The sequence below is a fragment of the Salmo salar genome, chromosome 05, assembly GCF_965601325.2.
Source record: "Salmo salar chromosome 05, fSalSal1, whole genome shotgun sequence".
In the NCBI taxonomy this organism is placed as follows: domain Eukaryota; kingdom Metazoa; phylum Chordata; class Actinopteri; order Salmoniformes; family Salmonidae; genus Salmo; species Salmo salar.
The window spans coordinates 2,535,899-2,548,856 of record NC_138295.1 but is presented as its reverse complement, the minus strand read 5'-3'; the positions used below and the strand labels follow the sequence as shown (position 1 = coordinate 2,548,856).

At 51.1% G+C, this 12,958-nt stretch overlaps 1 protein-coding gene across 2 annotated transcripts in view; it reads right to left on the bottom strand.

Annotated features, from left to right (window-relative positions):
* Window positions 1-353: 353 nt before the first annotated feature.
* Window positions 354-12,958, bottom strand: part of LOC106604098 (uncharacterized) — a 47,015-nt gene continuing 34,410 nt past the window's right edge. For both annotated transcript variants that reach the window (XM_045717804.2, XM_045717805.2), the window contains exon 8: window positions 354-1,185. In XM_045717804.2, the coding sequence (XP_045573760.2) occupies window positions 940-1,185 (246 nt within the window). In that variant the 3' untranslated portion in view covers window positions 354-939. The remainder of the gene's footprint in view (window positions 1,186-12,958) is intronic.

Sequence of the window (12,958 nt, the reverse complement as noted above, 5' to 3'; positions counted from 1 at the left end):
CATACTGGCTGGCAACGTTCTTGTCCCTTGCTTGCTAGCTAGCCAACAACGGCTAACTTACAGTCACGTCAAACAGTGCAGACAGAATATCAGCAAAGTAGCTGCATTTGCATTTGTTTAAGCTGTTTTCTAGTGACATTTAATTGGATACATCTATAACAATAAGCTAATGAGGTGTGATTTCACCTGGCATAGAAAATATGCTCTCTCATCAGGACACTGTTGTTCAGAGGAGCTAGCCAACCACACAGCCACCCACACAGTCACCCACACAGCCACCCACACAGCCACCCACACAGCTAAAAACACAATCACTTCAAACTGAAGATGGAAAGACTGCAAACCAGCTGCACTTCATTTAACTTGACCTTTTTTCAATTGACATTTATTTGTATACATCCATAAAAATTACGCTGATTTCATGATTTCAACTGGCTGAGAAACGCTGCCTGTCTCGTCCCGACTCCCGACCCGTTCATCACTACGGGACAGCAGGAGATCCAAACAATGTTGCAAATGTCAAAAGAGACACAAAGTTTTATATCAAATGTCCGCTGTCGAAAAAACTACATTTCAGTCTAAAAGAAAGGTTGAGATAACGTCTGGATGCTTTCTATAGTGGACATCAAGATTGATTGTACTACTTAGTGATGTCCTGATGTCAGGGGGAATCCCCCAGCCGGACGCTCCAAAAGGAGTGTGATTGGTCAGGGGGCCCCAGGAAGTGGTGCAGTATTGGACATGGTCAGGGGGAATCCCCCAGCCGGACGCTCCAAAAGGAACGTAGTGTGATTGGTCAGGAAGTCCCAGGAAGGAGGTGTGATTGGTCAGGGAGAAGTTGTGCCGTATTGGTCATGGTCAGGGGGAATCCCCCAGTCTGACGTTCCCCAGGAAGGTAGTGTGATTGGACAGGAAGTCCCAGGAAGGAGGTGTGATTGGTCAGGGGGAATCCCCCAGTCTGACGCTCCCCAGGAAGGTAGTATGATTGGACATGCTGATCAGCGTGTCGTCATAGACCATCCTGATGGAGATCCTTTGTCCCGCCCTCAGCAGGCTGACCCCCGCCGTGTAGCACGTGTTGAACTTCCTCTGACCCGTCTCGATGCTGCAGGTACAACGCAGGAAGGGGGTGGAGTCTACCATCACCTCGTAGCTGGCGATGTCCGTGAAGTTGAGATAGTACACCTGGGGAACAGAGGGAGGAGAAGGAGAGAGAGAAGATGAATACATCTGGCAGAGGAGAGAGGGGCCAGGTAGAGGAGAGAGGGGTCAGGTAGAGGAGAGGGGGTCAGAGGGTCAGGTAGAGGAGAGAGGGGTCAGGTAGAGGAGAGAGGGGTCAGGTAGAGGAGAGGGGGTCAGGTAGAGGAGAGGGGGTCAGGTAGAGGAGAGAGGGTCGGGTAGAGGAGAGAGGGGTCAGGTAGAGGAGAGAGGGGTCAGGTAGAGGAGAGAGGGGTCAGGTAGAGGAGAGAGGGGTCAGGTAGAGGAGAGAGGGGTCAGGTAGAGGAGAGAGGGGTCAGGTAGAGGAGAGAGGGTCAGGTAGAGGAGAGAGGGGTCAGGTAGAGGAGAGAGGGGTCAGGTAGAGGAGAGAGGGTCAGGTAGAGGAGAGAGGGTCAGGTAGAGGAGAGAGGGGGTCAGGTAGAGGAGAGAGGGGTCAGGTAGAGGAGAGAGGGTCAGGTAGAGGAGAGAGGGTCAGGTAGAGGAGAGAGGGCCAGGTAGAGGAGAGAGGGGTCAGGTAGAGGAGAGAGGGTCAGGTAGAGGAGAGAGGGGTCAGGTAGAGGAGAGAGGGCCAGGTAGAGGAGAGAGGGCCAGGTAGAGGAGAGGGGGTCAGGTAGAGGAGAGAGGGGTCAGGTAGAGGAGAGAGGGGTCAGGTAGAGGAGAGAGGGCCAGGTAGAGGAGAGAGGGGTCAGGTAGAGGAGAGAGGGGTCAGGTAGAGGAGAGAGGGGTCAGGTAGAGGAGAAGGGGGTCAGGTAGAGGAGAGGGGGTCAGGTAGAGGAGAGAGGGGTCAGGTAGAGGAGAGAGGGGTCAGGTAGAGGAGAGAGGGGTCAGGTAGAGGAGAGAGGGGTCAGGTAGAGGAGAGAGGGGTCAGGTAGAGGAGAGAGGGTCAGGTAGAGGAGAGAGGGGTCAGGTAGAGGAGAGAGGGGTCAGGTAGAGGAGAGAGGGTCAGGTAGAGGAGAGAGGGGTCAGGTAGAGGAGAGAGGGGTCAGGTAGAGGAGAGAGGGGTCAGGTAGAGGAGAGAGGGGTCAGGTAGAGGAGAAGGGGGTCAGGTAGAGGAGAAGGGGGTCAGGTAGAGGAGAAGGGGGTCAGGTAGAGGAGAGGGGGTCAGGTAGAGGAGAAGGGGGTCAGGTAGAGGAGAAGGGGGTCAGGTAGAGGAGAGGGGGTCAGGTAGAGGAGAGAGGGGTCAGGTAGAGGAGAGGGGGTCAGGTAGAGGAGAGGAGGGTCAGGTAGAGGAGAGAGGGTCAGGTAGAGGAGAGAGGGGTCAGGTAGAGGAGAGGGGGTCAGGTAGAGGAGAGGGGGTCAGGTAGAGGAGAGAGGGGTCAGGTAGAGGAGAGGGGGTCAGGTAGAGGAGAGAGGGGTCAGGTAGAGGAGAGGGGGTCAGGTAGAGGAGAGGAGGGTCAGGTAGAGGAGAGAGGGTCAGGTAGAGGAGAGAGGGTCAGGTAGAGGAGAGAGGGGTCAGGTAGAGGAGAGGGGGTCAGGTAGAGGAGGAAGAGGAGAGAGGGGTCAGGTAGAGGAGAGGGGGTCAGGTAGAGGAGGAAGAGGAGAGGGGGTGAGGTAGAGGAGAGAGGGGTCAGGTAGAGGAGAGGGGGTGAGGTAGAGGAGAGAGGGGTCAGGTAGAGGAGAGAGGGTCAGGTAGAGGAGAGGGGGTCAGGTAGAGGAGAGAGGGTCAGGTAGAGGAGAGGGGGTCAGGTAGAGGAGAGAGGGTCAGGTAGAGGAGAGAGGGCCAGGTAGAGGAGAGAGGGTCAGGTAGAGGAGAGAGGGTCAGGTAGAGGAGAGAGGGCCAGGTAGAGGAGAGGGGGTCAGGTAGAGGAGGAAGAGGAGAGGGGGTCAGGTAGAGGAGAGAGGGGTCAGGTAGAGGAGAGAGGGTCAGGTAGAGGAGGAAGAGGAGAGGGGGTCAGGTAGAGGAGAGAGGGGTCAGGTAGAGGAGAGAGGGTCAGGTAGAGGAGGAAGAGGAGAGGCGGTCAGGTAGAGGAGAGAGGGTCAGGTAGAGGAGGAAGAGGAGAGGGGGTCAGGTAGAGGAGGAAGAGGAGAGGGGGTGAGGTAGAGGAGGAAGAGGAGAGGGGGTGAGGTAGAGGAGAGAGGGGTCAGGTAGAGGAGAGAGGGGTCAGGTAGAGGAGAGAGGGTCAGGTAGAGGAGAGAGGGTCAGGTAGAGGAGAGAGGGTCAGGTAGAGGAGAGGGTCAGGTAGAGGAGAGAGGGTCAGGTAGAGGAGAGAGGGTCAGGTAGAGGAGAGAGGGGTCAGGTAGAGGAGAGAGGGGTCAGGTAGAGGAGAGAGGGGTCAGGTAGAGGAGAGAGGGGTCAGGTAGAGGAGAGAGGGGTCAGGTAGAGGAGAGAGGGTCAGGTAGAGGAGGAAGAGGACAGAGGGTCAGGTAGAGGACAGAGGGGTCAGGCAGAGGAGAGAGGGTCAGGTAGAGGAGAGAGGGGTCAGGTAGAGGAGAGAGGGTCAGGTAGAGGAGAGAGGGTCGGGTAGAGGACAGAGGGTCGGGTAGAGGACAGAGGGTCGGGTAGAGGACAGAGGGTCGGGTAGAGGACAGGGGGTCGGGTAGAGGAGGAAGAGGAGAGAGGGTCAGTTAGAGGAGGCAGAGGAGGGTCAGGGTAAGTGGCGATAGTACACCTGGGGGCAGGTATCATCATCATCACCACACACGACATACACAAAACATTAAGAACACCATCCTAATATTGAGTTGCACCCCCTTTGCTCTCAGAACAGCATCAATTCATCGGGGCATGGACTCTACAAGGTGTCCAGCGTTCCACAGGGATGCTGGCCCATCCAATGCTTCCCGCAGTTGTGTCAAGTTGGCTGGATGTCCTTTGGGTGGTGGACCATTCTTGAAACACAAGGGAAACTGTTGAGAGTGCGTTGCAGTTCTTAACACTCAAACCGGCACGCCTGGCACCTACTACCATACCCTGTTCAAAAGGCACCTAAATCCTTGGTCTTGCCCATTTACCCTCTGAATGGCACACACATACACAATCCATGTCTCAAGGCTTAAAAGTCCTTCTTTAACCCGTCTCCTCCCCTTCATCTACACTGATTGAAGTGGATTTAACAGGTGACATCAATAAGGGATCAATAACTTTCACCTGGTCAGTCTAGGTCATGGAAAGAGAAGGTGTTCTTAATATTTTGTGAACTCAGTGTACACCCCCCCCCCCCCCCCCCACACACACACACACACACACACACACACACACACACACTGCTGTTACAGCTCAGTCTATTGCCTTGTACCACTGCACATTGAATCGGTACTCCCTTTGTACAGTGCACTAGGAAAGTATTCAGACCCCTTGACTTTTTCACATTTTTTGTTACGTTAAATCCTTATTCTAAAAGGGATTAAAAAAATTAAATAATCCTCAATCTACACACAATACACCATAATGACAAAGTTAATTTATTTTTTTGTACATTTTTAAACATTTATTACAAAAAAGTATTCTGACTCTTTGCTATGAGACTCGAAATTGAGCTAATGTAAATCCTGTTTCCATTGACTATCCTTGAGATGTTTCTACAACTTGATTGGAGTCCACCTGTGGTAAATTCAATTGATTGGACATGATTTTGGAAAGGCACACACCTGTCTATATAAGGTCCCACAGTTGACAGTGCATGTCAGAGCTAAAACGAAGCCATGAGGTTGAAGGAATAGTCCGTAGAGCTCAGAGACAGGATTGTGTCAAGACACAGATCTGCTGAAGGGTACCAACACATTTCTGCAGCATTGAAGGTCCCCAAGAACACAGTGGCCTCCATCATTCTTAAATGGAAGAAGTTTGGAACCAACAAGACTCTTCCTAGAGCTGGCCGCCCGGCCAGACTGAGCAATCGGGGGAGAAGGGCCTTGGTCAGGGAGGTGACCAAGAACACAATGGCCACTCTGACAGCACTCCAGAGTTCCTCTGTGGAGATGGGAGAACCTTCCAGAAGGACAACCATCTCTGCAGCACTTCACCAATCAGGCCTTTATGGTAGAGTGGCCAGATGGAAGCCACTCCTCAGTAAAAGGCACATGACAGCCTGTTTGGAGTTTGCCAAAAGGCACCTGAAGACTCTCAGACCAAGAGAAACATTACTCTCTGGTCTGAAGAAACCAAGATTGAACTCTTTGACCTGAATGCCAATCGTCACCTCTGGAGGAAACCTGTCACCTCTGGTGCCAGAAACCTGGCACCATCCCTACTGTGAAGCATGGTGGTGGCAGCATCATGCTGTGGGGATGTTTTTCAGCGGCAGGGACTGGGAGACTAATCAGCACCGAGGGAAAGATGAACAGAGCAAAGTACAGAGATAACCTGCTCCAGAGCGCTCAGGACCTCGGACTGGGGCGGAAGGTTTACCTTCCAACAGGACAACAACCCTAAGCACACAGCCAAGACAATACAGGAGTGTCTTTGGGACAAGTCCCTGAATGTCCTTGAGTGACCCAGCCAGAACCCAGACTTGAACCCAATCGAACATCGACACCGGCCTCGGGGACAACCCGGAGGACGAGGCGCAGGGCGATCCGGACGAAGACGGTGGAACTCCAGCAGCATTAAAGGGTCCAACACGTCCTCCACCGGAACCCAGCATCTCTCCTCCGGACCGTACCCCTCCCAGTCCACGAGGTACTGAAGGCCCCTCGCACGACGTCTCGAATCCAGTGTGGAGCGAACGGAGTACGCCGGGGCCCTCCCGATGTCCAGAGGGGGCGGAGGAACCTCCCGCACCTCAGACTCCTGGAGCGGGCCAGCCACCACCGGCCTGAGGAGAGACACATGGAACGTTAATTCGGTAATCGGGTGGAAGCTGTAACCTGTAACAAACCTCGTTCTCAGGACTTTAAATGGCCCCACAAACCGCGGACCGTGGACCCAGCTTCCGGCAGGGCAGGCGGAGGGGCAGGTTTCGGGTCGAGAGCCAGACCCGGTCCCCCGGTGCAAACACCGGGGTCTCACTGCGGTGGCGATCTGCTTTCTTCTTTTGGCACGTCATGGCTGAAGGTGGACACGTACGGTTTCCCATGTCTCCTCCGCGCGCCTGAACCAGAGGCCTCCGCAGGAGCCTCGGTCTGACTCTGATGCCAAGGCGCCAGAGCCGGCTGATACCCCAGTACACACTGGAAGGGGGAGAGGTTAGTGGAAGAGTGGCGGAGCGAGTTGTGTGTCATCTCGGCCCAGGGCACGAACGCCGCCCACTCCCCCGGCCGGTCCTGGCAATAGGACCACAGAAACCTACCGACATCCTGGTTCACTCTCTCGACCGGTCCATTACTCTCGGGGTGAAACTGGTAAGGCTGATCGAGACCCCCAGACGTTCCATGAAAGCCTTCCAGACCCTAGAGGTGAACTGGGGACACCGATCAGACACTATATCCTCAGGCACCCCATAGTTTTATTTTAATTTTATTTATTTATTTCACCTTTATTTAACCAGCTAGGCTAGTTGAGAACAAGTTCTCATTTACAACTGCGACCTGGCCAAGATAAAGCATAGCAATTCGACACATACAACACAGAGTTACACATGGAGTAAACAAACATACAGTCAATAATATAGTAGAACAAAAGAAAACAAAAAGTCTATATACAGTGAGTGCAAATGAGGTAAGATAAGGCAATAAATAGGCCATAGTGGCGAAGTAATTACAATATAGCAATTAAACACTGGAATGGTAGATGTGCAAAAGATGGACGTGCAAGTAGAGATACTGGGGTGCAAAGGAGCAAGATAAATAAATAAATAATTACAGTATGGGGATGAGGTAGGTAGATAGATGGGCTGTTTACAGATGGGCTATGTACAGGTGCAGTGATCTGTGAGCTGCTCTGACAGCTGGTGTTTAAAGCTAGTGAGGGAGATATGAGTCTCCAGCTTCAGAGATTTTTGCAGTTCGTTCCAGTCATTGGCAGCAGAGAACTGGAAGGAAAGGCGGCCAAAGGAGGAATTGGCTTTGGGGGTGACCAGTGAAATATACCTGCTGGAGCTCGTGCTACGAGTGGGTGCTGCTATGGTGACCAGTGAGCTGAGATAAGGCGGGGCTTTACCTAGCAAAGACTTGTAGATAACCTGTAGCCAGTGGGTTTGGCGACGAGTATGAAGCGAGGGTCAACCAATGAGAGCGTACAGGTCGCAATGGTGGGTAGTATATGGGGCTTTGGTGACAAAACGGATGGCACTGTGATAGACTGCATCCAGTTTGTTGAGTAGAGTATTGGAGGCTATTTTATAGATGACATCATCAAAGTCGAGGATCGGTAGGATGGTCAGTTTTACAATGGTGTGTTTGGCAGCATGAGTGAAGGATGCTTTGTTGCGATATAGGAAGCCGATTCTAGATTTAATTTTGGATTGGAGATGCTTAATGTGAGTCTGGAAGGAGAGTTTACAGTCTAACCAGACACCCAGGTATTTGTAGTTGTCCACGTATTCTAAGTCAGAGCCGTCCAGAGTAGTGATGCTGGACGGGCGGGCAGGTGCGGGCAGCGATCGGTTGAAGAGCATGCATTTAGTTTAACTTGCGTTGAAGAACAGTTAGAGGCCATGGAAGGAGAGTTGTATGACATTGAAGCTCGTTTGGAGGTTAGTTAACACAGTGTCCAAAGAAGGGCCAGAAGTATACAGAATGGTGTCGGCTGCGTAGAGGTGGATCAGAGAATCACCAGCAGCAAGAGCAACATCATTGATGTATACAGAGAAGAGAGTCGGCCCGAGAATTGAACCCTGTGCCACACCCATAGACTGCCAGAGGTCCAGACAACAGGCCCTCCAATTTGACACACTGAACTCTATCAGAAAAGTAGTTGGTGAACCAGGCGAGGCAATCATTTGAGAAACCAAGGCTGTCGAGTCTGCCAATAAGAATGTGGTGATTGACAGAGTCGAAAGCCTTGGCCAGGTCGATGAATACGGCTGCACAGTAATGTCTCTTGTCGATGGCGGTTATGTCGTCGTTTAGGACCTTGAGCGTGGCTGAGGTGCACCCATGACCAGCTCTGAAACCAGATTGCATAGCGGAGAAGGTACGGTGGGATTCGAAATGGTCGGTAATCTGTTTGTTAACTTGGCTTTCGAAGACCTTAGAAAGACAGGGTAGGATAGATATAGGTCTGTAGCAGTTTGGGTCTAGAGTGTCTCCCCTTTGAAGAGGGGGATGACCGTGGCAGCTTTGCAATCTTTGGGAATCTCAGATGACACGAAAGAGAGGTTGAACAGGCTAGTAATAGGGGTTGCAACAATTTCGGCAGATCATTTTAGAAAGAGAGGGTCCAGATTGTCAAGCCCGGCTAATTTGTATGGGTCCAGATTTTGCAGCTCTTTCAGAACATCAGCTATCTGGATTTGGGTGAAGGAGAAATGATGGGGGCATTGGCGGGTTGCTGTGGAGGGTGCCGGGCAGTTGACCGGGATAGGGGTAGCCGCTCCTATCCCAGCCTCAGACGCGTCCACCTCCACTATGAACGCCAAAGAGGGATCCGGATGGGCCAGCATGGGAGCCGAGGTAAACAGAGCCCGTAGGTGACTAAAAGCCCTGTCCGCCTCAGCCGACCACTGCAAACGTACCGGTCCCCCCTTCAGCAGTGAGGTAATGGGAGCCGCTACCTGACCAAAACCCTGGATAAACCTCTGGTAGTAGTTGGCAAACCTTAAGAACTGCTGCACCTCCTTTACCGTGGTGGGAGTCGGCCAATTACGCACGGCTGAAATGCGGTCACTCTCCACTCTCCATCTCCACCCCTGATGTGGAAATGCGATACCCTAGGAAGGAGACGGATTGCTGGAAAAACAGGCATTTCTCAGCCTTTACGTACAGGTCATGCTCCAACAGGTGACCAAGCACCCTGCGCACCAGGGACACATGCTCGGCGCGTGTAGCGGAGTATATCAGAATGTCATCAATATACACCACTACACCCTGCCCGTGCAGGTCCCTGAAAATCTCGTCTACAAAGGCTTGGAAGACTGATGGAGCATTCATCAACCCGTACGGCATGACGAGGTACTCATAATGCCCTGATGTGGTACTGAAAGCAGTCTTCCACTCGTCTCCCTCTCGGATACGCACCAGGTTGTAAGCGCTCCTGAGATCTAGTTTGGTGAAGCAGCGCGCCCCGTGCATTGACTCAATCGCTGTGGCTATGAGTGGTACCCCGATAGTCAATACACGGGCGCAGACCTCCCTCCTTCTTCACAAAAAAGAAACTCGAGGAGACGGGTGAAGTGGAGGACCGAATGTACCCGACGCAGGGATTCGGAGACATATGTTTCCATAGCCTCCATCTCCGCCTGTGAGAGGGGATACACGTGACTCCTGGGAAGTGCAGCGTCTACCAGGAGATTTATCGCACAATCACACCGTCGATGGGGAGGTAATTGAGTCGCCTTCTTTTTAGAGAAGGCGAGAGCCAAATCGGCATATTCAGGGGGAATGCGCACGGTGGAGACCTGGTCTGGACTTTCCACCGTGGTAGCACCAACGGAAACCCCTAAACACCTCCCGAGCACTCCCGTGAGAGCCCTCTGTAGCCAAGAAACAGTGGGGTCATGACAAACTCACCAGGGTAGGCCTAGCACCACGGGAAACGCAGGAGAGTCAATAAGGAAGAGACTAATTCTCTCCTTGTGACCCCCCTGCGTCACCATGCCCAAAGGAGCGATGGCCTCCCTAATCAACCCTGACCCTAATGGTCGACTATCTAAGGCGTGAACGGGGAAGGGCATAGCCACGAGAACAATGGGGATCCCTAATCTATGGGCGAACGATCTATCTATAAAGTTCCCAGCCATGCCTGAATCGACGAGCGCCATATGCTGGGAACGCGGGAAAAACTCAGAAAAAGTGACATAGACAAACATATGAGCAACAGAGGGCTCTGGGTGAGAATGGTGCCGTCTCACCTGGGGTGACGCTAGAGCGCCCTGCCTGCTGCCGCGATACCCAGAGGAACCAACCCGGCACCGACCGGCAGTGTGACCTCTGCGGCCACAGATGGTGCACGAGCTGGAACCTCCTCCGGTCTCCCTGCGCACCGCCCCTCCCAGCTCCATGGGTATCGGAGAGAGGGTGCGAGGGGATGGAACCAACAGACCCCGATCTGAACGTCCGCGGGTAGCTAGCAGGTTGTCCAGCCAGATGGACAGGTCCACCAGCTGGTCAAACGTGAGGGTGGTGTCTCTGCAGGCCAACTCCCGACGGACGTCCTCGCGCGCAGCGGTAATGGTCGATCAGGGCCCTGTCGTTCCATCCCGCGCCGGCAGCCAGGGTCCTAAACTCCAGGGCAAACTCCTGGACGCTCCTCGTCTCCTGCCTCAGATGGAAGAGGCGCTCACCCGCTGCTCTACTCTCGGGCGGGTGGTCGAAGACTGCCCGGAAACGGCGGGTGAACTCCTCAAACTGGTCCAACGCAGCATCTCCCTCTCTCCACACGGCGTTGGCCCACTCCAGGGCTTTCCCGGTGAGGCACGAGACGAGGGCGGACACCCTCTCACGGCCCAACGGAGCCGGGTGGACGGTGGCCAGGTTCAGTTGTAGAATGAACCCCTGGCAGTTCGCAGCCGTCCCATCGTATTCCTGGGGCAGGGCGAGACGAATCCCACTGGGACCAGGAGAAGGGGGGGGGGGGGGCAAGTAGTGGAGACCCTGGTTGTGCTGGTGGAGACGCTGGTAGAACTCCCTGTCTCTCCCAGCGGTCCATTGTCTGGACAACGCGGTCCATGGCGGTGCCAAGATGTTGGAGCATTGCTGCGTGCTCCCGGACGCGCTCCTCCACCCTTATAACCGGGGTACCTGCTCCTGCTGACTCCATAGTATTGGTCTGTAATGCGATGCTACTGGCGGCAGAGAAGTCAGGCGCAGGAGAGCGGAAACTGATTTACAACGGTTGTGTTTAATAACCATAAAACCCCCGTCAACAGAATAATAAAATAAATGGGTCAAACAAAACCCAGTAAATACCAGCATACCGTGCACAAGCACTACAACAAACAATTACGGACAAAGACATTGGGGGGGAGACGGGGACAGAGGGTTAAATACACAACATGTAATTGATGGAATTGGAACCAGGTGTGATGGAAGACGAGACAAAACCAATGGATCGGCGATGGCTAGAAGGTCGGTGACTTCGACCGCTGAACGCCGCCCGAACAAGGAGAGGGACCAACTTCGGCGGAAGTCGTGACACTACCCAAGAAGACTCGAGGCTTTAATCGCTGCCGAAGGTGCTGAGTAAAGGGTCCTGAATGCCAAGCGGACTACTTTTTTTTTTTTTTTTTATGTAAAAATTTCAAAAAACTAGTTTTTGCTTTGTCATATGGTGTATTGTGATGTCATATGGGGTATTGTGTGTAAATTGATGAGGAAAAAAACAATTTAATCAATTTTAGAATAAGACAGTAACGTAACAAAATGTATATAGCCGTGTTATTTTCTACTTCCTGTCTATAGCCGTGTTATTTTCTACTTCCTGTCTATAGCCGTGTTATTTTCTACTTCCTGTCTATAGCCGTGTTATTTTCTACTTCCTGTCTATAGCCGTGTTCTTTTCTACTTCCTGTCTATAGCCGTGTTCTTTTCTACTTCCTGTCTATAGCCGTGTTCTTTTCTACTTCCTGTCTATAGCCGTGTTCTTTTCTACTTCCTGTCTATAGCCGTGTTCTTTTCTACTTCCTGTCTATAGCCGTGTTATTTTCTACTTCCTGTCTATAGCCGTGTTATTTTCTACTTCCTGTCTATAGCCATGTTATTTTCTACTTCCTGTCTATAGCCATGTTATTTTCTACTTCCTGTCTATAGCCGTGTTATTTTTACTCGTTATTAGTTATTCCTTGTGTCACTATTTATCTTTAACTGTTGGAAAAGGACCCATAAATAAGCATTTCACCGTTAGTCTACACCTGTTGTTTACCAATCATGTGACAAATGAAATTGTAGTATTAGTACAGTTGTGGTATTACCGTTGTGGTATTACCGTAGTACAGTTGTGGTATTGCTATAGTACAGTTGTGGTATTACCGTAGTACAGTTGTGGTATTACTATATATAAAGTAGGTAGAGACTGTAGTAGTAATAGCAATGTAGTAAAGTTGTAGTATTATTGTAGTAGAGCTGTAGTATTACTGTAGGATAGTTGTAAGATTGTAGAATTGTAGTAGTCACTACTCACTTCTACCTGACTATATATGAAGTAGGTAGAGACTGTAGTAGTATATAGTATTAGTAATGTAAAGTTGTAGTATTATTGTAGTAGTCACTACTCACTTCTACCTGACTATATATGAAGTAGGTAGAGACTGTAGTAGTATATAGTATTAGTAATGTAGTAAAGTTGTAGTATTATTGTAGTAGTCACTACTCACTTCTACCTGACTATATATGAAGTAGGTAGAGACTGTAGTAGTATATAGTATTAGTAATGTAAAGTTGTAGTATTATTGTAGTAGTCACTACTCACTTCTACCTGACTATATATGAAGTAGGTAGAGACTGTAGTAGTATATAGTATTAGTAATGTAAAGTTGTAGTATTATTGTAGTAGTCACTACTCACTTCTACCTGACTATATATGAAGTAGGTAGAGACTGTAGTAGTATATAGTATTAGTAATGTAAAGTTGTAGTATTATTGTAGTAGTCACTACTCACTTCTACCTGACTATATATGAAGTAGGTAGAGACTGTAGTAGTATATAGTATTAGTAATGTAAAGTTGTAGTATTATTGTAGTAGTCACTACTCACTTCTACCTGACT